This window comes from Bubalus kerabau, chromosome 8 (assembly GCF_029407905.1).
Source record: "Bubalus kerabau isolate K-KA32 ecotype Philippines breed swamp buffalo chromosome 8, PCC_UOA_SB_1v2, whole genome shotgun sequence".
NCBI lineage: Eukaryota > Metazoa > Chordata > Mammalia > Artiodactyla > Bovidae > Bubalus > Bubalus kerabau.
The window spans coordinates 10,151,823-10,179,486 of NC_073631.1; the positions used below are offsets into that span (position 1 = coordinate 10,151,823).

Consider the following 27,664-nt stretch of genomic DNA (forward strand, 5'->3'; position numbering starts at 1 on the left):
ATCAACATACATGGATAAATTACTCTAGGTCAAAAGGGACAGATTAAACAACACATTTAAAAGAAATGACAGGGCAGACCTTGGAGACACTGCAGGTTTGGTTTAGGCCACCACAATCCAGCAAATGCCACAATTACAGGGGTTACATGTTGGGGGGCTTCTCAATGCATATAAAATTATGCTATACTGTAGTCTATTAAGTGTACAATAGCATTATGTCTAAAAATGTACATGTGATGTGAAGTCACTCAGTCATGTCCAACTCTTTGCGACCCCATGGACTGTAGCCTGCTAGGCTCCATTCATGGGATTCTCCAGGCAAGAATACTGGAGTGGGTTCCCATTTCCTTCTCCAGGGGATCTTCCCAACCCAGGGATCAAACCTGAGTCTTCCACACTGCAGGCAGACTCTTTACTGTCTGAGCCACCATGGAAGCCCAAAAATGTACATATCTTAATTTTAAAAAGATTTTGCTAAAAAAAAATGCTATCATCTAAGTCTTCAGTGACTCATAATCTTTTGGTTAATGGAGGGTCTGAAATACTGCAAGAATTACCCAAATGTGACACAAAGACAGAAAGTGAGCAAATGCTGTTGGGAAAATGGTACCAACTGACTTAGTCAGTGCAGGGTGGCCACAAACCTTCAACTTGAAAAAAACGCAGTGTCTGTGGAGCGCAGTCAAGTAAAACACAATAAAATTGTGGCATGCCTTATAAACTTTGAAAACAGCTTAGGCAACACTGAATTTTTTTTTAAGTTATATGAATACCTAAAAACACTCATACAACTTGATTATAGAATCATTAATATTCCAAAGAGTAAATGGAAAAAAAAGACAATTAACCAAGGAATAAATCTAAGCTATTAAAGCACAAAGTCTCTAGTTTATTAGCTGAACTAGGAAGCAACTACAAGAACCATCTTTCACCACCCTAAATCCATGGGGTCTTTCTCCAAGTGCAGCACAGGTTACTGACCCGCTCTGGGTGAGGGATATGTCAGTACATCTTTCCATGAGGTTTTGTGTATCCATGAGGATGCTTTTGGTCCCATTTCATCTTGACTCTGCAGTGGTATTTCGAACCCTCCCAATGTCACCACAATGAGAGTGGGTGTCCTTGGGGGCAGAAGACCTTGCGGGGAAACGCTGGGCTCTGTGGGGCTGCGAGTGGGCACCCCCGGTGATGGTGTTTCACACACACCCTTCCCATCGCAGCCTCCGTCTCCCCTCCCAGGCCGTGAGGGGCCTGCACCATGCCAACCCTAGTGCCCCCCTGGTTATAATGGGTCCAACTACAAATTCACAGGAGACATCTAAATGAAAAGATGGCACGCACCTGTTTTTGATGTGCTGTGGGGAACCCAGGCATCGAAAGCTGCCGTGGACCATGATGGCAAGCCTTGTGCACACAGCCTCGCACTCCTCCATGCTGCGGGAGACAAGACCAGGGGTGAGCCGCAGCCCCAGACTCAGGGCTTGAATCAACAGGGGGATGGGCAAGGAGAGACATGCCATTATTGAAAATCAGCTGACTTTCCATATAGGAACCTCGCAGAGCTCAAAACAGCACTCTGGAAATGGTTAAGGTTTCATTTACATGGCCAACTACACGATTAACCAAAATATAGTAGTCTTTCCATATACTAGGAAAAACTGTTACTGAATATATAGGAGAAAACCTTTTAGCAATAGCACAAAAATGCAAAATAGATCAGAAAGACCTTCATAAACATGTGGAAATCTTATGAAAAGAAAGATTTACTGATGGAAAATGAAATTTTGAACCAGTGGGAAGATATATCAGAAAGAGGGAAAAGAACAAATACAGTTTAAATGAGAAATTGTTAAAAAAAATCATTATAATATAAATAATATAATGTAAGTATAAAATTAACAAGTATAAAATAAATTTTGTATAAACTATAAATAAAAGTCATACTTTAATACAGTATATTATATATAAAAAATAACAATGTAATTTATAACTATAACTTAGCTTGTAATATAATTTAATATTATGTTGATATGAAGTATGTTATCAAGATTTAAAATTTACAATTATATCATTCTAAATATATAAAAGTATAATATAAATTTTAAGAAGAATTTAGTATAATACTGATCAAAAGTTTATCTCTCCCCACAAGAAAAATTGAAAACAATTTAAAAAATATACTTTAACACTATTTAGAGAGAGTTAGAAAAAGGTCAAACAAGAAGAGAAGTAAAATAAGACTCATTCCAGAAAATATTAACATTTTCTTAAATAATTAAAAAGAGACAGTATGCTAAGGAATTACAAGCAAGATCTTTGGAACAAAATATGACAGTGCAGATGAGACATTAGTATTTTAAATACAGACTAGAGCATGGAACATGACTCTGAGCATAAGAGCAGTGGAATAAACTGTGAAGGGAAGTTTTATGTACTTGACAATGAAAAGCTACAAACTTCTAATAAGTATGTCAAAACACAGCAAACTAACATTTAAAAACCTGCAACAAACACAAAGGGTAATATTTGATGCACTTATTATAAGAACTCATGTGTGCGTGCTAAGTTGCTTCAGCCGTGTCTGACTCTTTGAGACCCCATGGACTGTAGCCCGCCAGGCTCCTCTGTCCCTGGGATTCTCCAGGCAAGAATAGCAGAGTGGAATGCCAGGCTCTCCTCCAGGGCATCTTCCTGATGGCAAGAAAGGAGTCACAGGGATCGAACCTGCAACTCATGTCTCTGGCATTTGCAGGCAGGTTCTTTACCATGAGTGCCACCTCAGGAGCCCACAGAACTCATATATACTACTGTAAAAATAAACAAAAACTCAAGAGAGAAAGGGTAAATAATATGTAGACTTTTCAAAAAAATCATTTATGGGTAATAAACATACCAATAAATTACAAACGAAACCATCAGATAAGTGATCTTAAAACTATTTTCTAGCCTGATAGGCATTTGTCACATATACTTGTGTGTGTTACAGACAAAAATTCTTTTTCCCTCCATCTCCTATGTGAATAAAAACAATAAATAGATCCAAAAAAATACTCCCAAAGTTAGACACTTTCTCAATAATTTTAAACAGGTCAGTGTATATATGACTGTTGGGAATAAAACATTGGTATACCTTGGTGAAAAACAATTTGCCAAAAATTCCTTTCCTAGGGACTCACCTTAGCAAAGAAATACAGAAAATATGAATGCATATAACAACTTATTTATAACTGTAAAAAATCTAGAAACAGGTTCCACAATAGAATAATACAGAAACATAAATGAGGGTATATCCATATGTGTGTCAGCCACTGAAATGAGGGTTTCCAAAGTCAATTAATTGGATATGGAAAAGGTAATTATTTAGCAATGGTAAAATGACAATCCATGTTAGGAAAACTGCACATATATGTTTAAAAAAAAAAGTAAGGAAAAGCACAAAAAAAGTATGACTGTCAAATACCTGAAAAGTGAAGCTACTGGTGGAATTTCTTTCCTTCTTCTACCGTGTTGTATTATACAAATTCTAAGTATTGGAAAAGAAGAAGTAAAACTCTCACTGTTTGCAGATGACATGATCTTCTACATAGAAAACCCTAAAGACTCCACCAGAAAATTACTAGAACTAATCAATGACTATAGTAATGTTGCAGGATATAAAATCAACACACAGAAATCCTTTGCATTCCTATACACTAATAATGAGAAAACAGAAAGAGAAATTAAGGAAACAATTCCATTCACCATTGCAACAGAAAGAATAAAATACTTAGGAATATATCTACCTAAAGAAACTAAAGACCTATATATAGAAAACTATAAAACACTGGTGAAAGAAATCAAAGAGGACACTAATAGATGGAGAAATATACCATGTTCATGGATTGGAAGAATCAATATAGTGAAAATGAGTATACTTCCCAAAGCAATTTATAGATTCAATGCAATCCCTATCAAGCTACCAACAGTATTCTTCACAGAGCTAGAACAAATAATTTCACAATTTGTATGGAAATACAAAAAACCTCGAATAGCCAAAGCGATCTTGAGAAAGAAGAATGGAACTGGAGGAATCAACCTGCCTGACTTCAGGCTCTACTACAAAGCCACAGTCATCAAGACAATATGGTACTGGCACAAAGACAGAAATATAGATCAATGGAACAAAATAGAAAGCCCAGAGATAAATCCACGCATATATGGACCCCTTATCTTTGACAAAGGAGGCAAGAATATACAATGGATTAAAGACAATCTCTTTAACAAGTGGTGCTGGGAAATCTGGTCAACCACTTGTAAAAGAATGAAACTAGAACACTTTCTAACACCTTACACAAAAATAAACTCAAAATGGATTAAAGATCTAAACGTAAGACCAGAAACTATAAAACTCCTAGAGGAGAACATAGGCAAAACACTCTCTGACATACATCACAGCAGGATCCTCTATGACCCACCTCCCAGAATATTGGAAATAAAAGCAAAAATAAACAGATGGGACCTAATTAACCTTAAAAGCTTCTGCACATCAAAGGAAACTATTAGCAAGGTGAAAAGACAGCCTTAGGAATGGGAGAAAATAATAGCAAATGAAGCAACTGACAAACAACTAATCTCAGAAATATACAAGCAACTCCTATAGCTCAACTCCAGAAAAATAAACGACCCAATCAAAAAATGGGCCAAAGAACTAAATAGACATTTCTCCAAAGAAGACATACAGGTGGCTAACAAACACATGAAAAGATGCTCAACATCACTCATTATCAGAGAAATGTAAATCAAAACCACTATGAGGTACCATTTCACACCAGTCAGAATGGCTGCGATCCAAAAGTCTACAAGCAATAAATGCTGGAGAGGGTGTGGAGAAAAGGGAACCCTCTTACACTGTTGGTGGGAATGCAAACTAGTACAGCCACTATGGAGAACAGTGTGGAGATTCCTAACAAAACTGGAAATAGAACTGCCTTATGATCCAGCAATCCCACTGCTGGGCATACACACTGAGGAAACCAGAAGGGAAAGAGACACGTGTACCCCAATGTTCATCGCAGCACTGTTTATAATAGCCAGGACATGGAAGCAACCTAGATGTCCATCAGCAGATGAATGGATAAGAAAGCGCTGGTACATATACACAATGGAGTATTACTCAGCCATTAAAAAGAATGCATTTGAATCAGTTCTAATGAGGTGGATGAAACTGGAGCCTATTATACAGAGTGAAGTAAGCCAGAAAGAAAAACACCAGTACAGTATACTAACGCATATATATGGAATTTAGAAAGATTGTAACAATAACCCTGTGTACGAGACAGCAAAAAAGACACTGATGTATAGAACAGTCTTATGGACTCTGTGGGAGAGGGAGAGGGTGGGATGATTTGGGAGAATGGCATTGAAACATGTAAAATATCATGTATGAAACGAGTTGCCAGTCCAGGTTCGATGCACGATACTGGATGCTTGGGGCTGGTGCACTGGGACTACCCAGAGGGATGGTATGGGGAGGGAGGAGGGAGGAGGGTTCAGGATGGGGAACACATGTATACGTGTGGTGGATTCATTTTGATATTTGGCAAAACTAATACAATTATGTAAAGTTTGAAAATAAAATAAAATTAAAAAGTAAACGGAAATATATAAAAAAAAGAAAGAAATTCATTTTTGTGGGAAATATAGACTGTTTAATGGCTTCTTTCAATTCAATTGTTTTAGTAACAGTATTGTTCTGTTATTACATTTGCTAAAAAAAATGTTTCCTATTTTTCTGTATGTTCTTCAATCATCTGTTTTAAATAAGCATAATACCATTTAATAAAATGACTTGACTATCTTCTTAAAAAAAAAAAAGAAATTATGGTTGTTTTCCTGCTGGGGAATGGACATAAAACAGTGTGCTCGTCGGGTCAGTGTACGTTCTTATCAAGATTATACTGGTCAGCCTTCCATGCAGCCACAGGTGGACACACAGCCAAACAGGTCAGTGTGAAGGACAAATTATGAGTCACACTGATGTGGGCAAGCTACTTGCCCTGGGTTTTGGATCTTTCCACTTCCCATAAGCTGTGATGTGGATACAGCTACTGAGTCAACTCAACACTGAAGATAAAGAGTGAGTGACTTGGTGGAAAGAATCTGAGTCCTTGGATGACCCTTGGCTCTGACACAGCCCCCCAGTGTGAACTGAGAATGTTTGTCTGGTCTGGGTCACTGTCATTTGGGGTCTTTCTTACAGTAGCTTAACATGAAGTCTCAGGGCTATTCACATCCCAAGTATGCTTTATATATTTTTCTGTGCAGATGTTATCTTTCTCTATGTTTCTTAATTAATTTCAGTCTAAAATAACCATATCATTTTTTGTTATGAGTGCATAGTAGGTGTCTCGTAAAAGACAATGGCACCCCACCCCAGTACTCTTGCCTGGAAAATCCCATGGGTGGAGGAGCCTGGAAGGCTGCAGTCCATGAGATCGCTGAGGGTCGGACACAACTGAGCGACTTCACTTTCACTTTTCACTTTCCTGCATTGGAGAAGGAAATGGCAACCCACTCCAATGTTCTTGCCTGGAGAATCCCAGGGACGGGGAAGACTGGTGGGCTGCCGTCTATGGGGTCACACAGAGTCAGACACGACTGAAGTGACTTAGCAGCAGCAGCAGTAGGTCTCTAATTAAAGTGATAGAATATCTAGTCACTTCTATATGACCTTCCTAAACACAAGACCCCAACAACAACTGATATTAATTCAGGCCGCAGAATAACGACTCGCAGTTTCCAATTGCCTGAGTATCTGCTATCAAACAACTATGCTCTAGAACCTTGGGATTCTATAGAGTCTTGACCCAGAGGCAGAGATTTGAAATGCTGATGGTCTTCAGCATCAGGAAGGATACACAGAGTCAAGGTTCTACACAATGAAAGGAATCTCTGACCATTCATTCAAACATAAACACTATGCTGTTTATTTTTGGTGATTAAGCAGATGGGGACAGAACTGGGTCAGGTGACTCAGAGCTTTAAGTGTTTATACGGTAAATCCCCTACAGACAAACCTTCAAGTCAAAAACTTTCAAAGACACGAACATGCGTTCACATGTCCAATCATGTAAGTGAGCTCACGTGTCTGCATACACTGTCGCGTGCACGCATCCTCTACACACGACTGTGCTTTCGTGTACCACACAGTGCTGGATACAGTACGGCAGTGCAGCATGTTTCTTTCAAGCCCTGGATGTCCAGGAGCAAGTGTAAACGCAGTGGTGATATAGCTGGCATTACTGTACTTTTCAAGGTTCTGTACTGTAAGATTAAAAATGTTTTATTTTTGTGATTTTTGTTTATTATTCATGCAAAAAGTTATATAAACTTATATAGTATAGTACTACAGACCTGATTGTGTTAGTTGGGTACCTAGGCTAACTTTTCGGACTTATAAACAAATTGAACTTACAAATGTGTTCTCAGAATGGAACTCGTTTGTATACAGCGGACGTCCTATGGTGAACTTCTCAGGTCAGTGTCTGATGAGTGAGGAGGAAGCAGTTCTGGCCCTCTTGGTCGGGCTGATTTTAATTCCTCATAAAATGTAAATCAGGACCCAGCACTCCTACTTTTGTGCCCTACCCCTGCTCTCCACCACAGTCCCATAGGATAAGGACTTGGAGAGGGGGGAGATGGACTCCTAATTAAAAGGAAACTCTACTTCAGAGACTTCCTAGAATCAGGGAATCAATCCAAGGCTGCCTTGCTCTTCATTGTCAGTCATTTAGACCTTCGTGTTGTGTGACTACAGACAGATTTTTGGAAATAAAGATACATCATTAATGTGAGACCAAATGAACAGGAGGATATAAAAAAGAAATTACAGTGATATTTGGTCTTTCTGAGAGCTGTCTGCAATAATTATATGTTACATGAAAATTATAAAGACCTTTTAACGTGACACCTGAGTTCCCAATCTTAGAGCTTAGGGGATCTAAGTACTGGCAGAATGACAATAGAAATCAGAGTTCCCAGGACTGGCAGAGAAAGATGGTCACTGGAAGCAGGAATGTATTATGATAAAGCAAGGGATTTGCCAAATTTATCTTACTTTGATGTAACATTTTATTTTCTGAATAGAAAAGGAAAAAAGACAAAAAAAAAAAAAAGCATACTCAGGACTTTCAGCTAACAGCCATACTGCCAAGGGCAGTCATGTTCAAAAGACAATTAAGAAACCGGAGAAACTGAACAAAAATGATATGTTTCAGAATTCTGGAAATTGACCAAAAGCATAGGACAATAAGAGAAACAGTTACAGTTGACAAACTGCTGAGCCAGGGTAAGAAGGGGGACGGGCTATGGCATCCTGGCTTGCAACAGGCAGCTCCTGTTGCAGGGGGCCAGGCCATGAGCATCGGCAGCTTCTCTGCCCTGTGGAAGGATGCGCGCCCTGTGCAGGGTGGGGCAGAGCCCACACCTGTCAGCCCTGTCCCACTGTAGACTCCACAAGCAGGAAGGGCCAGCAGCCCAGCATCTGGCCTGCGGCTGTGTCACGCGCGGAGCCCGTGAGGCTCCGTGTACAGCACTAGAGGTTGGAGAAGTCCAGGCCAGCCACCCACACCACGTGAGCCCAGAGGCTTTATGCCCACCATCCACGTGCACCCTACACAGACTAGAGGGACCAGGAAAGACAAAACCTGGCCGACTGGAAAATGGCCTGAGCTGGGAGAGCCCCGCCTTGACCACATTCAGGTGACAGCAGAGACTGAATCCTTGTAGACCTGCTGCTGCTGCTGCTAAGTCGATTCAGTGGTGTCTGACTCTGTGCAACCCCATGGATGGCAGCCCGCCAGGCTCCTCTGTCCCTGGGATTCTCCAGGCAAGAATACTGGAGTGGGTTGCCATTTCCTTCTCCAATGCATGCATGCTAAGTTGCTTCAGTAGTGTCCGACTTTGTGCGACCCTATGGATAGCAGCCCACCAGCCTCCTCTGTCCATGGGATTCTCCAGGCAAGAATACTGCAGTGGGTTGCCATTTCCTTCTCCAGAGTCCAGCAAAGGCTCTAACTGTCAACTCGCCTGGACAAAAACAGCGTGGCTCCAGAAACATCCAGGCTTCAAAAAATGAAAACAAAGTTGAAAAAAACAACTAGACAGAAGCATCAGGAGCTGCTCACTGCAAGAAACATGAACAAAACCCAGCTAGAACACACACAGATCTACATCCAAACACATCAAAGTCAAGCTGTTGAAAGGCACTGAGAAATCTGGAGAGAGCCAGACAAAACTCAGGACATCCAGGGAGCAGCGGAGCTGTTAGCGGCTGGCTTCTTATATACCTGTGGCGGATCCACTTTGATATTTGGCAAAACTAATACAATTCTGTAAAGTTTAAAAATAAAATAAAATAAAAAAAATAATAATATAAAAAAGAAGCAACGCAGGTGAACAGACAGCGAGGAGAGATGTTCGTTCCAAAAATGTGAGTTAAAACCACACATCACCAGGACGGTTACAAACAGGAAGACCAGCAGTGTTCATGGCAGCCTGGAGATCCTGGAAACTTCCATCAGTGTTCCTGGGATTAAAAGATAATTGACACTTTGGAGAACAGCTCTGCAGCTTTCTAAAGTGCTGAACACAAGTTACCGTACAACCCAGAAAAAGACCGCTGAGAGAACTAGAAACGTGTGTCTGGACAAAGACGTGTGTGCAGCTGTTGACAGCACTCTGCACTGAACAGCCGAGTGTGGGAACCATCCAAAGTGCCAGGACGGCGGAGTGGGCAGCAAGCAGTGTCCTGCTGCCCAGGGGACACAGCTCACTGCTGGGTGCCGAGTGGTGACTCTCAGACAGAGGACAAGTGACAGAGTCACAAACAAACGATCACAGGTCACATGACTCCATGTGGATGGAACATCCAGGAAAGGCACATTGATGGAGACAGAGAGACCGCAGTGGACGGGGGTGAAGTGAGAACCCTCCAAAGCGATGGAGATGCCCTGAACTGGGTCTTGATGACGAGGCACAGGACTGCGGTGACGAAAAACACACAGGAAGGTGCACTTAAAGTGGAGAAATCACATGGTACATAAATCACACCTCAAAGAACCTTTTTTTAAATGGCAGTGGGTAGTCTGACAGCAAGGGCTTCCCTGCTGGCCCAGCAGTAAAGAATCCACCTGCCAATGCAAGAGATGCAGGAGACCTGGGTTCAATCCCTAGGATAGGAAGATTCCCTGGAGGAGGAGGTGGCAACCCACTCCAGTACCCTTGCCTGGAGAATGCCATGGACAGAGGAGCCTGGTGGGTCCACAGGGTCATAAAGAGTAGGACATGACTGGGCTATGGAGCGTGAGGTCTAACAGTAAAAAATTCAGGAAAGTCGGGCAGCAGGCACAGCATCACTGAGTGCTGCTGTGCCATTCAGTTGCTCAGTTGTGCCTGGCTCTCTGCAACACTATGGGCTATCGCATGCCGCTGTCCATGGGATGCTACAGGGAAGCATGTTGGAGTCGGCTGCCATTTCCTTCTCAAGGGGATCTTCCTGACCCAGGGATTGAACTCAGGTCTCCTGCTTGGCAGGTAGATTCTTTGCCACTGAGCCACCTGGGAAGCCCATCACTGAGCGAGTGTAAGCTAGAAAAACACAAAGAGGAAGCAGTGGTGTGAACAGCATCCCTCCCCGATGAGGGTCGACTCCGCCTGGACCCGAGGGTGGCCCCCAGCCCTCCCAGGGGAATTCGTTCTAGTAATAGCATTCCCGCCATGGGTCTGTGTGCCTGGATTGACAGCGCCCGGTGTTATTTTTCCAGGAACTGACACTGCTGCAGTCGTCGGCAGTGTCTCCCAGGACCCCCTCGGAGACCTCCCATCTTGACTGATGGGCTGGCTTTGTGTTTCACTTCTAGCAACAAGGAGCAGGCCACTCAGTCCAGCTCAGACTTATCCATTCAGGAAATTTGGGGGACACTCCTCAGGGCCCCTCCTCCCTCACAGGTCTGGTTAAGAATCCCCAGGCTGCAAGATCCCGGCTGGTCTTGACCTGGGCCTTTCCTCACAGCTGTGTTTGCATGAGCAACCTCGCATAATGAGGGCCCTCGGCTCCCAGAGGCAGAGCTGGCTGGCTTGTCAGCTGCAATAAGGCAGAGGGTCCCCAGGTCCATGTGTCTCTCCTGTGCCCACAGGTCTCTGTCTGAGCCTTTGGCATCCCTGGGGTGACCCAGGCTCAGGAGACCAGATGACTTTGCTGATGCGGGTTGCTTCTCTCTGATTCATGAGTCTCCTGTCTTCTGGAAGCATCCAGGAAGCCATACACCAGATCTGTAAGCTTGCAAGTAAGGAAGAATCCCAGATCCTTCACCGTTTCTAACATTTTGCTCCTGGCATATTTGACTTCCAAGTCAGAAGAAACCACGTCTAAACTCTAAAGCCTGATCTCCACTGTAGGACATACAGTGCCATGTATAAAACAGATCACCAGTAAGGCTCTAATGTAGAGCACCGGGAACTCTACCCAGTACTCTGTGAAGACCTTTATGGGAAAAGAATCTGAACAAGAGGGCGTATATGTACATATAACCGATTCACTTTGCTGTACAAGAGAAACTAACACAACATTGTAAATCAACTATATCCAATAAAAGTTAAACAAAATAATAAATTTTAAAAGAATGCTGATGAGCCAAATCACTGTGTTCACTCTCCCTCCGTGAGTTTAGGAAACCTAAGAACTGCGTCCCTCTGCATCCTGGAACAGTGCAGCATAAAGCCAAAAAAAAGCCAACGATGTGAAAATCTCACTACAAGACTAATTCTGTGAGGAAGAAAGTACGAGACCCTATATAGAAATGTGCTGAGTTTTCATTTCAGCTAATTCTCATGCTGGAATAAAGGGGCTGAAACTGGTCGCAGAAGGGCCTGAGGAGGATGCCCGGCTCTTTAGATGTGACTGACGGACAGACAGAGTGTGGTGAGTGAGGGCCCACTGGCTGCAGAGTCCCAGCCGGGCCACGCACCGGGGGAACGGCCTGGTCAGTGTCCCGACCTCCGTCAGGGGTGGCACATGGCATCTGTGTGGCAGTGCTGTGGGGGGGCACTGCACTCGGTTGGGGAGCCACTGGGCTCACCTGTGGGAGCTCAGGACCACAGCACAGCCCTCCTCAGCCTCCTTCCTCAGTGCCTCCCACAGGTGCCGCTTGGAGCAGGGGTCCATGCCTGAGCTGGGCTCGTCCTGAAGGAGAGAGAACAGAGGGTGAGGGGAGGGGGAGAAGCCACACGGGAACACGCTCCCCGGCGCAAGGGTGCAGGCTGGGGGAAATCCAAGCCCACACGCTATGCTGAGCAGGCACCAGCACCCCTCAAGTCTGCTGGGCTCCCCTTGGAATCCTGGGGAGGTGGGCCTGCCCTGATGCACCCCAACCTCTTTATAATACCAGAAGCATCTACCCTAGAAGATATACAAGAGCAGAAACAGGCTTCATTGGTTTCACAACATCAAGGACCGTGAAATCTCTTTTAAACCTGAAGCTTCCTCCTTCAACAAACACCCAAGCACTTCTTATCTGAGCCCCTTTAGAGAGAGCTGTGTGTAGGCTGCCTGATGCATTTCTGTGCTCTTGTGGTCAGGGAGTACCAAACATATTGTTCTTAAGAGCTGAGGTCATCAACTGCCCCAAAATCACGTGACACGGTGAATAGTTATAAACCAACTAAGTGGAAGGCGTGATTGGCCACTGTTCCCTGAGAGAGTCGGAGGCATCACTCCACGTTTCCACACAAGTGTCCGCAGGGGGACACTTGACCTGTCTCTGGGGAGGATGCTGAGCGTCCTTCAGCACACCTCCTCTGCCAGATGCACACACTCACAGTCACCCCCGCCACTAACGCTTCACGTGGAGGATTTCAAGGGTGACTTCAAGGACTCCGAAAGACACACACTGTCGTCAAGGACCACTTCAGATGAGGAGGAAACATGCACAGGACTTGTGAGCCCCAACCCAGGTCACCGCCCAACCACTGGAGACCTAGCGAGCTGAGAGTGGGATCGAGGACCAAAGTCCCAGCCAATGCAGGATATGGGGGGCAAGGCTGAGCGGAGGATCCTGCTGAAGGCAGGGAACAGCCCCGCCGGGAACGCTTTAAGGCAAGCCGGCCTCTCCTCTTGTAAGGAAAAGGCCTTCTGCAAACTGCAAAATCACGCAAGCGTAAGCTTTGGTTACCCGGTTTCAGACGATGGATTACACAGTCGTCTTTGATTCCGGACCTTAGGAAAAAGCAAGCTTAGTGCAAGTAAGAGGAGAATCCAGCTCAGATTCCAGAAGACACTCCACAATGGGGCCCTTTCTTCAACGCAGGTCTTCTGAATCTCCCTTAAGTCCCCCCACTGAAACGCTGCCTCCACTGAACAAACAAGAACGGGCAAAGAAAGGCTGTCTTCTGTCTCCCATACTGTTCCATGTTCCTCAGATGTCCTTTCAGTGCAAAACCCTGGGAGGTCCTCTAATGGTTAGAATCCAGTCTATGGCCCGCAAATAATGACTTCTTTTTATTATTTAAATGATACTACTCTTAGCTATTTTTGAAATGCAAAACAAGTGGCTCTGTTTATTGACACCTGGGCCACCTCTAACTCATGCTTCTCTCCAGCCGAACTGGATTAATTTCAGTGCCCACGTGGATGATAGGTGGCCCTGTCTCAGGCCCACTGTCTGTACTCTGCTCTCCTGCTGGACGCCCTCCCCTCCCCCGCAGGTTCTTCCTTCCCCAAGACCCCCACCCTCAGATTCACCACAGAGTCCCTACAGCTCTGACCATCGTATCTGCAGAAGACTTAAAGCAACAGGACAGAGGACAGGCGTGCTTTGGATTTCAGATTACAAGTGGGCTCTGGTATTCTTTTAAAAATATTGTCTTTAGTGTTAAGATTTTATGGACTCTTCAACTGGATAAATAAAAGGGACTCCAAAGACTCTGCTTTGTCTCAGTAAAATTCCAATGGTATTATAGATTCTGTTTGGAAAATGTTGATTCAGGGCAAAACATTTATTAGTTCAGAAATGTGACATTGCAAATTTTGAACATCCTCCCCGGAGGACCTCTGATAGATCAAAGCATTTTATTTGGAGACACTGGCATGTCACTGCTCCATCCACTACTCACCAGTAAGAGAAGGTCAGGTTTCCCCAGCAGGGCCAGGGCTGTGGACAGCTTCCTCTTGGTGCCCCCACTGTAGGTGGCCACGGGTTTGTCCACATGGGCTTCTAGGTGGAGGCGTCTCACGAGGTCCCCAGCCACCTGGAAGAGAGGAGCTCTCTGTAAGGGCACCCCATTCACCAAGGGCCCCCCTGACAACTGTTTCTGGGCCTGGAGCCCTGCTGCCTCCTGCCCTGCCCACACCCACACTCAGCCCTGCTCCTGAACAAGCCCCCATGACACAAGGATGCTGGGAATGAACAGGCAGGAGCCCCCCTGGACAGAGCTGGGTTTTCTGAGCCTATGAGTTGCGGAATTGATGGCCAGAACCCTGAGCTCAGGCTTAGACTCAGGGAGCAGCAAGGGCCATCAACGTGGGGTCCAGCGTGGGTCAGACACACTTCCATGCTGAGGTGAGCAAACACAGGTGAGCCAAGCAAGGACAAAGATGGAGCTGAGGGCGGCAAAACCTGAGGAGAGGAAGCTTCAGGGGACAGAGGAGCAAGCGGGAGCCTTCAGTATGCCAAGAAAGGAAGACTCTTCCCTAGAGACTGTACTCCTGGTTCAGTTTAGAAAGAAGAAGAGCGGGTGTCCTGTTTATCTGCAACCACTGAGCACCCTCTGATCAGGTCCAGAGGATGCTGACTGCCTATCACCAGAGCACCTCCAGCCCCAGGGGCATCCCAGCCCCCGGTATTTCAGGCACAGTCACCGCTCCTCTTCCCCCTCCACCTTGCAGCCCGTCACACTTTTATATCTCCTAAAAGCCCCAGATCCTTTCCTTCCCTCCCAGCAGAAAACAGCTTCCCCCCACCACCTAGCTGCTTCACACTCTTTCTGTCTGATTCCTGGCTGCGCTGGCTCCTCTGGGGGCCAAGATGAAGAAACGTGTGCTTTCAATGATTTTAAAATGTTGTAAACAATTTTATTTAACTATTGTGATCCTAGAAGTATTAACATAGATTTGTTTCTTTCAATATCATCATGTAACTGAACTGGTCAAAATCGTATCTCAATTCAAATATCAGAGAAGTGGGAAAACCTCTGTAGGACTCTGGGGGTGAGCTAATAAGTGTGTGTTCTAAATAACCCAATAGAGCACAGTTTTAAACTCATACATACACTTTTTTTTGATAAATGCATAAAAGTTGGGATAGTAATAATAACAGTGGTAATTGCAATGATGAAATATTAAGAACTTCTAAGATTAGGATAATATTTAGGCCACCCAATAAAAACTCCTTAACATAAACTGGGGCTTCCCCAATAACTCAGCAAAAAAATCCACCTGCAATGCAGGAGATCTGGGTCAGGAAGATCCCCTGGAGAAGGGAATGGCTACCTACTCCAGTATTCTTTCCTAGAAAATCCCACGGACAGAGGAGCCTGGTGGTCTACAGTCCATGGGGTCGCAAAGAGTCCGACAGGACAAAACAAGTAATATTTTCACTTTTCAAGATCAACTGCTATTTCACTTTATTTGTACAGCCTCAAAATGACCCAGAAAAAATTAAGTCTCCATGACTGGTCTAGTTGTGAAACAGTTAATTCAAGGAGGTGAAGATTTCAAGGCCCCAGAGATTCCAGAGGATGGTCTTAAATCCCCTGAGATCTGGCAAAGAATAACATCTCAGTCAGTAGTTTGTTCATCTTGGAAATGCCATCGTTTTCCCAGATAGGTTTAGAGGTACTATCCCTTTCCATAGCGCCATTAAGTATAATAATTCCAATTAACATAAAGTGCCTGTGTGCTAAGTCACTTCAGCTATATCCAGCTCTTTGCAACCCCATGGACTGTAGCCCACCAGGCGCTTCTGTCCATGGGATTCTCCAGGCAAGAATATGGAGTGGGTTGCCATGTACCCATCCAGGGGATCTTCCTGACCCATGGATTGAACTCCCATCTCTTACATCTCTTGCATTGGCAAGTGGGTTCTTTACCACTAGCACCACCTAGGAAGCCCCTAACATAAAGTAAATGAATGAAGTAAGTAAAAAGTTGTTCAAACAAAACAAATGATTCACAACAGACAGAAGTGTGAAAGGCAGTCCTGTGAGAGGGAGACAGAGATATGATGGCTGGAATCAGAGAGGGTCTTCCAGAGAATAAGACCAGTTCACAAGCAGGCGTTCACATAGAAAATGAAAGAAGACAGCCAAAGAGGCTTCTTGGAAGAAGAGGCTCTGTTCACGTGAAAAGAAGGAAACTGGGAAGGCAGAGCCTGCTGGGAAGCTTCCTCCTCCTGGAAGGCGGTGCCACCAGCTCTGGGGCAGCTGGTGGGAAAGTGATATTTTTAGGTTATTTTTAGATCCATAAAAATCGTGCCAAAGAGACTGGAAATACACATATGTATCAGAAATAAATTTTATTTCATGCCCATTCTCCTTATTCATAGACTCCTCTGTCCATGGAATTTTCCGGGCAAGAATACTGGAGTGGGTAGACATTCCCTTCTCCAGGGGCTCTTTCCAACCCAGGGATCGAATATGGGTCTCCTGCATTACAGGCAGATTCTTTATCATCCGAGCCAACAGGGAAGTTCATTTAAAGGCTAGCAAGACCTAAATGAAAGCTTATAAGCAGAAAAATGAAATAAGACAAGCACAAAAGTACAGCCTGTTGCTGTAGAAAATGCACTGCCGGATAAGAGAACTTCTGAATAAACCTACCAAACTAATACTGAGAGTTTTTATGAAATCAGGAAACATGTGTCATGCTTTTCCAATTTCACAAAAGGTTAAGTGTTGCAACCTTCAAATTCTGGACTGGTTAACCACAGCAAAGAATCCAGAATATACAGGAATGGACATATTAGTTTGATTCACATTCAGAATGTCATGTTTTCAGAAAAATAGCTGAAAATGGTCTAATAAGAAGTGTTCTGTTGCAGTCCTTCCTGCACTCAGGACTCTTGTCAAAATAATGGCAAAAGTAACACCTTAGTCACTGTGGTCGCAAAATGCCATCTAAACAGCAAAATGTCAATAGTTAATGGGATCTCTCTGCTGCTAGATATTTCCTTGGCATAAATTCTAGAAATTGTACTGCACTTAAGGCAAGAATTTGGGATTATTCACTTTATCGCCTCAATCTCTAATCATCTTTAAATGGAACTTCTATAAATATTATTTGAATCAAAATAAATTGCCCAGAGATTCATCCATCCATCCAATTGATTCCAAAGCCAAAATGTTTCCACTAGCTTATGTGTCAATAACCACATTGAAATGTTTCATGAGATTAAAAGATCAAAATGAAGTGTTAAGTGGAACAAGGGAGTGAAGGGCTTAAGGCAGAATGCCTTCCTTCTGATCCTCTATTTCCTTCTGGCTCCTGTCCCTCTTGTTTTATAATGTCTAGCTCCTTCTAACAAAACTGGGAATAGAAGAAAACTTGGGGAGACAAGTGATATCTGTGGAGAAGATAAGTAGAAAGATGCAATAGGGTTTTTTCCCTGATTAGTGTCTGCCAGTATTAACAAAGAAGAGATGGCTAAGGGCCTACCTCATCTATTCCAGGGAAAATTAAAATACAGAAATCCCAGCCCCATCCCATGGGCAGTGTGGTTTGGTGTTGTGAATATGACTCTAACTCTGAAATTTTCTTACATGTGTCTCTAGCAATCCAGACCATGTTATAATCATTTTGTTATAACTTTACCTAAGTTTTAAAAAATTAGATTAACTGAATTCAGGCTCAGACATGGATACAGTCCAAAACTATGCAGTGTGGACAATGGGGGAAAAAATTTAAATGATTACATCAATCTGCTGAGCCTAAATCCAAGCTGAATGAAGACAGCATCCTTTTCTTAACAATTTGAACTTCTGGAAGGTCACGGAAATGGGTGATACAACCACACGCTGGAGACCCCAAGCTGGACATGAGCAAGGACCCTGGAGCACGGTGGCAGCAGCAGGTGGGGGGACGCTTGGGGGCGGGCCTTCCCCAGAGCCAGGGGGGCTCTGCCTCCACAATCACAGAAGACACAAGGGTGCGCGTCGTGCCACAGCGAGGACAGGTGGAGAGGGCCCAGTACAGCGCAGACACCAGGAGAGCCTCCTACCAGATCTGGGAGTCCTGAAACCCAGAACAGCTCCCCGTCAGAGGAGCCTTGCCATGACCTCATGAGGTTTCCCTCCTTCAGCCACTCACGGGGTGTGGAAAAGCAGACCGAGCCATTCGGGGCACTGGAAACTCCACCTGATCAGCCAGCCACCCAAATGTGCCGAGAACCCACACTCTGGAGCCAGTCCATCTGCCCTCAAAACAAACCACCCACATTCCAGCCACTGGTTTGGGCGGCTTCCTATCCTGTGTTCAGGCACTAAGCCATGTCCAACTCTTTGAGACCCCATGGACTGCAGCATGGGAGGCTCCTCTGTCCTCTCTTTTCCAGAGTTTGCTCAAATTTATGTCCAATGAGTCAGTGACGCTATCTCACCATCTCATCCCAATTCTGAAATGAGGAATACACCCTGCACAGCTCCCATGGTGGTTGTAAAACAGAACAGTGCCTTGCCCACAATAAGAGAACTATTGTTTTCTGCTCTTTTATCAAAATCCCTTCTGGTCATGTAGTGATGAGTGCATTGGACCAGACAGCCTCTTCTATATTTCACATATTTCTAAAATTTACAGGAGAGGGGAATTTGTCATCAGGGGAGCTAATTCCTCTCGGAACACATGTGCTGACATCTTAGAAACCTCTGAGCAAGCAGCGATTCTATCTGCAAAAATCACTTGCCATTTCATGAAAGAAATGAAGCCAGTTCCTAATTGGCGACCATTAAGATAACTTTTCTCTGTGGAGACGCTCAGCACAGCGAGCTCGCAAGACAGCTGAGGATCAGAAGCGATTGCTCTGGAAGACAGCAAGCTTCACTGTTTTAACAAGAATGCTTTCAAGGGGCGTGCTTCCCCCGCCTCCCCGGGACAACAGGGGAGCTAGCATTGAGCGCTCGCCAAGCATCCACCTCTTTAATCAGAAACCAGCCAGGGAAGCTGGCGGAGATGAACACCGATTAAAGGCTGAGCCAGCAACTAGCTCTGGATGTCAAGAGCTGCTTAAACTGTGGTGAGCTGGGTCCTTTGGGCGGACACGTGTCTTTGCTTTATTGAGACGGGAGGTGGGTGAGTGGACTAGCACCCCTCTAGGGACATGGAAAGATTTCATTCTGGTTTCACTTAGAGTCACAGGGCATAAATAAGAAAGGAAGGCCGCAGCACGGCACGGCAGCACAGAGAATGAATTTTCATGGGCTGGTGAAGGAGATGGCTGTGGGTTTGTCTCCTGGGAACCCCATGATTGCTCCATCTCCTGCAGAAGCTCATTGAAAATGCATCCCACACGCCCCTTATTTCTGCTCCAACTTCAGAATCTAGACAGGCAAGCAGCACCCCACAGCCTCCACAGTGAGGTGCAGAGGAGGTAAAACCACTGCCAGTCTGAGGCCCCCTGGCCTGAGCTGTCAGTAAAGACTGTCAGCTCCGCCTCGCTGGCCACAGCTGGAAGCGACAGAAGGGCAGATGCTTCTGATTCTCTCAGTGGCACCCACTCCCTCAGCCCCGAAGGGAAGGGGGACTCTGTGGCTCCCCCCACACATCTGCCCCCTGGACCCCCCAGAAAGGAGATGCAGAACCCTCCAGAAAGGTGCCCAGGCATGTGGCTGGCAGCCCCCTCAACAGGAAGTCATCCTTTCCATCCACCCACCAAGTCCACGCATGAGCTAAGTCCTTCTCCACAGGCCCTGGGATCCAAATCTATGCTATTTGCTCTTCACTATAAATTAACAGCCCACTAAATGTAAATGATGCTTGGTGGGGGAGGGGGTCCTATAGGAAACAAGATTGCAGATGGCTGTGGGCTTTCACTCCTACCCACGGCTTCTTCTCTGGGCAGGGACCTATTCTAAATATACATCATGAATATCTGTGTTAACTTCATATCTGTGTTAACTTCAGTGTGACAATACTGGAAATATATTTCAGGGACACTTAACCTGACACTGCAGATCCTCATCACAGGCTGAGAGAGCTCGCCTAGGACCCGGGGTGCTGCCACGCACTCCTCAGCTGGCCCCTCTTCCAGGAAGCCCCAGGAGGCTCTTACCTTGGGGATGGACTGCTTTGGAATCCCATGGAGGCAGCAGTAGTAGTGCAGGTGCTCCCAGCCCGTCAGGAGCTCGTCCAGGGCGTCCTGCTGCGGACAGTAGCCAACGCGGATGCCGGCTGCACCAGCAAGAGACAGATTCACGTCCTCTCTGCCAAGAGAAGCAGCAGCATACAGAAGATCCAACTTTCTGGACAAACATCACCCATTTCTTAACACTGGCTCATCGATCACAAGCTTGTGACAGTTGGTGCTGGGTACTAAGTGCGTGCTAAGTCACCTCAGTCGTGTCCAACTCTTTGTGACCCTATGGGTTGCAGCCCTCCAGGCTCCTCTGTCCGTGGGATTCTCCAGGCAAGAATACTGCAGTGGGTTGCCAAGCTCTCCTCCAGGGGATCTTCCTGACCCAGGGATCAAACCCACATCCTAAGGTCTTCTGACTTGACAGGCAGGCTCTTTACCACTAGCACCACCTGGGAAGCCCTGTTGCAGTTTGTCTAATTCAATTAATTAACTTAGTATAAATGGGTTCAATGAACTAGTAGCAGTCCATGTGTGGCTAGGACAGACCTAGCTCTAATGCCACGAATGCTCTGGATGTCAAAGAACAGGCATAAGGCACAGAGCTTCCCAGCATCATCTGGCTGCACACAAGGTTTTGTTTGTGCCCTCCAAGAGTCTGTTTCCCCAGTGGAACTTCTGTGATCAAATACCACTGGCCTCCAAAGTCAAATTCCCGAGGGGTTTGGCAAAAATGCCTGCTGCTCCATAAATGGCCATCACAGCTATTATTCCCCCAACCAAAACAATTTATATGAAGATCTAATAAATCCATGGTGAGGCTATCACTCAGTATCACATTTTTTAAAAATCACTTTTATGATAGCAATAATATATATCTGATTGAACATACAGAAAAATAGAGGCTAAAAGAAAAAATTCATGGTCTCAGCCCTCAGGTAATATCGACCATTGATATTCTCATGCTAATCCTTTAAGTGTAGCAATGCTCCACGAGTACTTGCTGAGGACTATACAAAACTGTACTTACTCAAAGGAAAAGAGCTCCTGTTTTATTCTAATTGTATTATTAATAGATATTCATTATGGACATTTTTAAACTACTCAAATGTGATCACATTTAACATGAAACATTGACTTCTTTCTATGCATTTTTACATAGATAGAATCATAAAGTCTAATAAATTTTCCTGAGAACACTTCAGAAAGGAAAATTTACATTTTCAAAATGGAACATTATGTAAAGAAAAACTTGCTGAGAAATTATGACTACTACAGAAGCTGTTATGAGCATCTTTCATTAAAAAAAAAAAAAACAGTGAATCTAGTCATTCAATGACTAAAAAAGCAAAATGGCCGTCTGAGAAGGCCTTAAAAATAGCTGTGAAAAGAAGAAAAGTGAAAAGCAAAGGAGAAAAGGAAAGATACACCCATTTGAATACAGAGTTCCAAACAATAGAAAGGAGAGACAAGAAAGCCTTCCTCAGTGATCAGTGCAAAGAAATAGAGGAAAACAATAGAATGGGGAAAGTCTAGAGATCTCATCAAGAAAGTTAGACATACCAAGGGAACATTTCATGCAAAGATGGGCTCAATAAAGAACAGAAATGGTATGGACCTAACAGAAGCAGAAGATATTAAGAAGAGGTGGCAAGAATACACAGAAGAACTGTACAAAAAAGATCTTCATTACACAGATAATCACGATGGTGTGATCTCTCACCTAGAGCCAGACATCCTGGAATGCGAAGTCAAGTGGGCCTTAGGAAGCATCACTATGAACAATGCTAGTGGAGGTGATGGAATTCCAGTTGAGCTATTTCAAATCCTGAAAGATGATGCTGTGGAAGTGCTGCACTCAATATGCCAGCAAATTTGGACAACTCAGCAGTGGCCACAGGACTGGAAAAGATCAGTTTTCATTCCGATCCCAAATAAAGGCAATGCCAAAGAATGTTAAAACTACCATACAATTGCACTCATCTCACATGCTAGTAAAGTAATGTTCAAAATTCTCCATGTCAGGCTTCAACAATACATGAACCATGAACTTCCAGATGTTCAAGCTGGTTTTAGAAAAGGCAGAGGAACCAGAGATCAAATTGCCAACATCTGCTGGATCATCAAAAAAGCAAGAGAGTTCCAAAAAAACATCTATTTCTGCTTTACTGACTATGCCAAAGCATTTGACTGTGTGGATCACAATAAACTGTGGAAAATTCTGAAAGGGATGGGAATACCAGAGCACCTGACCTGCCTCTTGAGAAACCTGTATGCAGGTCAGGAAGCAACAGTTAGAACTGGACATGAAACAACAGACTGGTTCCAAATAGAAAAAGGAGTATGTCAAGGCTGTATATTATCACCCTGCTTATTTAACTTATATGCAGAGTACATCATGAGAAATGCTGGGCTGGAGGAAGCATAAGCTGGATTCAAGACTGCTGGGAGAAATATCAATAACCTCAGATACGCAGATGATACCACCCTTATGGATGGGTGAAGAAGAACTGAAGAGCTTCTTGATGAAAGTGAAAGGAGAGTGAAAAAGTTGGCTTAAAGCTCAACATTCAGAAAACGAAGATCATGGCATCTGGTCCCATCACTTCATGGCAAATAGATGGGGAAACAGTGGAAACAGTGGCTGACCTTATTTTGGGGGGCTCCAAAATCACTGCAGATAGTGACTGCAGCATGAAATAAAAGACGCTTACTCGTCAAAAGAAAAGTTATGACCAACCTAGACAGGAGAAGGAAATGGCAACCCACTCCACTGTTCTTGCCTGGAGAATCCCAGGGACAGAGGAGCCTGGAGGAGGCCGTCTATGGGGTCACACAGAGTCGGACACAACTGAAGTGACTTAGCAGCAGCAGACAGCATATTAAAAAGCAGAAACATTACTTTGGAAAACAAAGGTCTGTCTAGTCAAGGCTACGGTTTTTCAGTAGTCATGTATGGATGTGGGAGTTGGACCATAAAGAAAGCTGAGTGCCGAAGAATTGATGCTTTTGAACTGTGGTGTTGGAGAAGACTCTTGAGAGTCCCTTAGACTGCAAGGAGATCCAACCAGTTCATCCTAAAGGAAATCAGTCCTGAATATTCATTGGAAGGACTGATGCTGAAGCTGAAACTCCAATACTTTGGCCACCTGATGCGAAGAACTGACTCATTTGAAAAGACTCTGATGCTGGGAAAGAATGAAGGCAAGAGAAGAAGGGGACAATAGAGGATGAGATGGTTGGATGGCATGATCGACTCAGTGGACATGAGTTTGAATAAACTGTGGGAGTTGGTGATGGACAGGGAAGCCTGGTGTGCTGCAGTCCATGGGGTCGCAAAGAGTTGGACACGACTGAGTGACTGAACTGAACTGACTGAATGTTTTAATCTGTATTTAAGTGGTACAAGTACCTGGTAACAAGTAAACAATGCAAGAAAATTTGGTTTTGTGTAAAATTTTTCCCTAAATTTCAAATAGCAAAAGTTTATTTCAGCCTGATTTTTGCTACTCTTTAGAAAATACGTTCATCTGTTCAATCACTCTTAGGAATTTTCTTTATCAGTGTATTTAAGAGATTTCACAAGACATACAGTGGTGTGTATCTTTTTCAGCAAATTTACTGGCATATTAGAATTTTTTATTTCAATATGTAACATCAGGTTTTGTTTTGAACCACTGCCTCTGGAAAAATTTCACTCAATAACTTTTTTTCTACCCTCTTTTTTATTCTTCGTGGTGGTAAAAGACATTATACAAAATTTACCATTTTAGCCATTTTACATTTTAAGTATAAAATTTAGTGGAATATTAAAAGCATTCTATGCAATCATCATTACTATTAACATCTAGTTCTAGAACATTTCCAATATCCTCAAAGTAACCTGATAATTATTGGTATATTTAAAATAAAGAAACAGAAACTTTAGTCAAACAAAGTTAGTTGAGGTGGCTCAGATGGTAAAAAAATCTGTCTGCAATGTGGGAGACCCAGGATCGATCCCTGAGTTGGAAAGATCCCCTGGAGAAGGGAACAGCTATTCACTCCAGTATTCTTGCCTGGAGAACTCCATAGACAGAGGAGCCTGGTGGGCTACAGTCCATGGGGTCACCGACTGAGACATGACTAGGTGGCTAACATACATAGGAGACCAGCAGCTCTCAAGCCCTGTGTCAGCAGCAGGGCCCACAGGCAGAGGAAAGACTTCCTCTCTTCTGGCCTGGACTCAGCCAACGGAAAGTCAGCGGCAGGCTCGTTGTGACTGCTCCACCCACCCTGCCTTCCATTCTATAAAAGCTTTTCTGCATTTTTACAGGGGGACTTGCCAATGCATTGCCATGGTTGCAGACCCCAAATCATAATTTCTTTGATGATCCCCCAAACCCACCCTTGCTGGAAAAATAACCAGCAGTCTATTTATTCTATCTGTTTTAGATCAACATGCAGGTATGAGTCATGCCTCATTTCCCTGTCCCTCCAGCCCCTCACCTTCTTTTTTAATCACCACTTTCCATTTTGTAGATGTTAAAACTAAACCCTGCAAGGCACCGCTGCCTTGAACTGACTACAGAACCAGTTCTAACACCTTTATGTGGCCCATACAAGTCTACCATTGTTTTCATTCTTTAACACTTTTGTACAAAGATAAATTGACAATATAAAAAAGGAAGAGAGGAGGTTATTACCTTTTTAACTAATCGGTTTAATTTTTAGAGTGGTTTAGGTTTATGGGAAAGTGGAACAGAAAGTACAGGAAGATGAAGGAGGTCACCTAGAACCACCCCCCTCCAATTATCATCTTCATTGCTATGGCACATGTGTTAAAACTGACTGATACTCCTATTAACAAATGTCCACAATCCACCCTGGGGCTTGCATTTTGAGTTGAACATTCTGTGGGCTTTGTCAGAGTCATGATGTCAGGTACCCACAGAAGCACACAGGCCAGCTTCGCTGCCCTAAAGTCTGTGATCAGCCTCTCCACCCCTCTCTCCATCTTCCCTGGAAACCACTGATCTTTCATTGTCTCCATAGCTCTGACTCTTACAGATCACCATAGAGTTGAAATTACACAGATATATAGTCCTTTCAGACGGGCTTGTTTTACTTAGTAATATGCATTTAAGTTTCTTCCACAACTTTTCATAGCTTAATACTGAACTGTACTCCTAAAAATTGTCACGATGGTGAAATTTATGCTGTGTGTGTTTTACAACAAATTTTTTAAAGATATACTATGCAAACGGTATCCAAAAGCATTTTGGAGTGGCTATACTAGTATCAGACAAAATAAATTGTAGTATAAAACTTGATAGACACACAGAAAAGCACATAATAATAAAAGCCTCAATTCCTTGGGAAAATGTAACAAATATTAACATGTTTTTACCTTAGAACAGAGCCCCAGAATACATGAGGAAAAACTGACAGAAGTAAAGAAGAAACAATTTAACAATAAAAGTTGGAATCTTCAGAATATCACATCTGATAATGGATAGAAAAATCAGACAGAAAAATCAAGAAGGAAACAGAGAACCTGAACAACACTATAACCAACTGGACCAAGAGACTTTTATAGAATTCCTCACCCACAACAGCAGATGGATATTCCTTTCTGATGCTCTTAAAACATTTTCCAGATAGAATATTTGTGAGCTTATTAAAAAAATCAATATACGTTTTCTGACTACAATAGAATGAAATTAGAAATAGAAAAAGAAGGAAATTTGAGAGGACCACAAATATGTAAAATTTAAATGACATGCTCCCAAGAAAACGATATGCCAAAGAAGGAAAACTAGAAAATATTTTGAGATGACTAGAATAAATATAAAATATATAAAAATTTATGAGATTCATCTAAAGGAGTACATATAGGGAAAGAAACAGTTGCAATATATATATGAAAGAAAGTCAGTTTCAAAACAATAACCTAACATTCCCAGTAAGAAATTAGAAAAAATTACAGCCAGCTAAATCTAAAGCAATCTGAAGGGAAAAATATAAAATCACAACAAAAAATGAATATGAAAAATTATAGGGAAAATCAACAAAACAAAATGTTGGTTCTTTGAAAAAACACAAGAGGATCCACAGGGTAGACTGACCAAAGAAAAAGGAGAGAAGATTCAAATTATTGAAATCAAAATTAAAGAGGAGACATTAGTATTAAACTAAACAAGAGGCATTAGTATTAAACTTACAGAAATAAAAAAATTTATAAGGGAATACTGTAAATATTGTACAGCAAAAAATTAGATCCATACCTCACCCCATATGTAAAAATCAACTCACAATTGATTTTAAAAAAAACTTAAACATAGGAACCAAAATTATGACACTCCTAGAAGGAAACATATGCCTGAATCTTCCTGATCTTGGAGAAAGCAATAATTCCTAGATATGACACAAAAAGGATAAGCAACAATAGAAAAGACAGCATCTATCCAGACTCTACTGAAAAAAAAAACTGTTAGAATAAATCACCAAATTCAGTAAAACTTCAGGATTCAAAATCAGTGTGTAATATATGAATTCTTTAAGTAGATGAGAGAAATCTTTCCACATTATATATTATATTATGCACTTTAAACATATTAAAATTTTATCAATTATACCACAATGAATCTGAAAAAATACAAAAAGATAATTGCATAAAACTGAAATTTAATTTTTTTGTGTTTCAAAACACTATCAAGAATATAAAAGATAACCCATGCAACTGGAGAAAGTTTTTGTAAATCATATATCTAATAATGGGCTGACTCTAGAATGTAAACAACTCATACTAGTCAATAATTTTAAAAAAGTGACCCAATTTGAAAAATGTTCAAAGGATCTGAATGTATATTTCTTCAAAGAAGATGTACTGCTGCTGCTAAGTCGCTTCAGTCGTGTCCGACTCTGTGCGACCCCACAGACGGCAGCCTACCAGGCTCCCCCATCCCTGGGATTCTCCAGGCAAGAACACTGGGGTGGGTTGCCATTTCCTTCTCCAAATAACCAATAAACATAGAAAAAGTTGTCAGCATCATTAGTCATTAGAGAAACACAAATCAAAGCCATAATAACATACAGTTCACACCCCAAGGGATGGCCATAATAAAAAACAAGAAACATGGCAAATGTTGGTGAGGAGGTAGAGAAATTGGAACCCTTGTATATGACTACCAGGAATGATGTAGCTGCTTTGGAAAACAGTTTGGCAGTTTCTCAAATGCTATGCTTAGATACCTAGCTATACAACCCAGTATTCCACTTCTGGTTATACACTCATTAGACCTGAATACATATGTCTGATAAAATATATACATTAATGTTCATAGAAGCCTACTCATAATAACAAAACA

The 27,664-nt window shown here is 43.1% G+C and overlaps 1 protein-coding gene across 1 annotated transcript in view; it reads right to left on the minus strand.

Annotated features, from left to right (window-relative positions):
• ABCA13 (ATP binding cassette subfamily A member 13) overlaps nucleotides 1–27,664 on the minus strand; it is a 409,559-nt gene that overhangs the window by 26,123 nt on the left and 355,772 nt on the right. Inside the window, exons 58-61 of the mRNA XM_055589635.1 lie at nucleotides 20,295–20,445; nucleotides 14,149–14,283; nucleotides 12,117–12,220; nucleotides 1,342–1,434 (exon numbers count right to left, since the gene is read on the minus strand). Coding sequence (XP_055445610.1) covers nucleotides 1,342–1,434; nucleotides 12,117–12,220; nucleotides 14,149–14,283; nucleotides 20,295–20,445 — 483 coding nt within the window. The remainder of the gene's footprint in view (nucleotides 1–1,341; nucleotides 1,435–12,116; nucleotides 12,221–14,148; nucleotides 14,284–20,294; nucleotides 20,446–27,664) is intronic.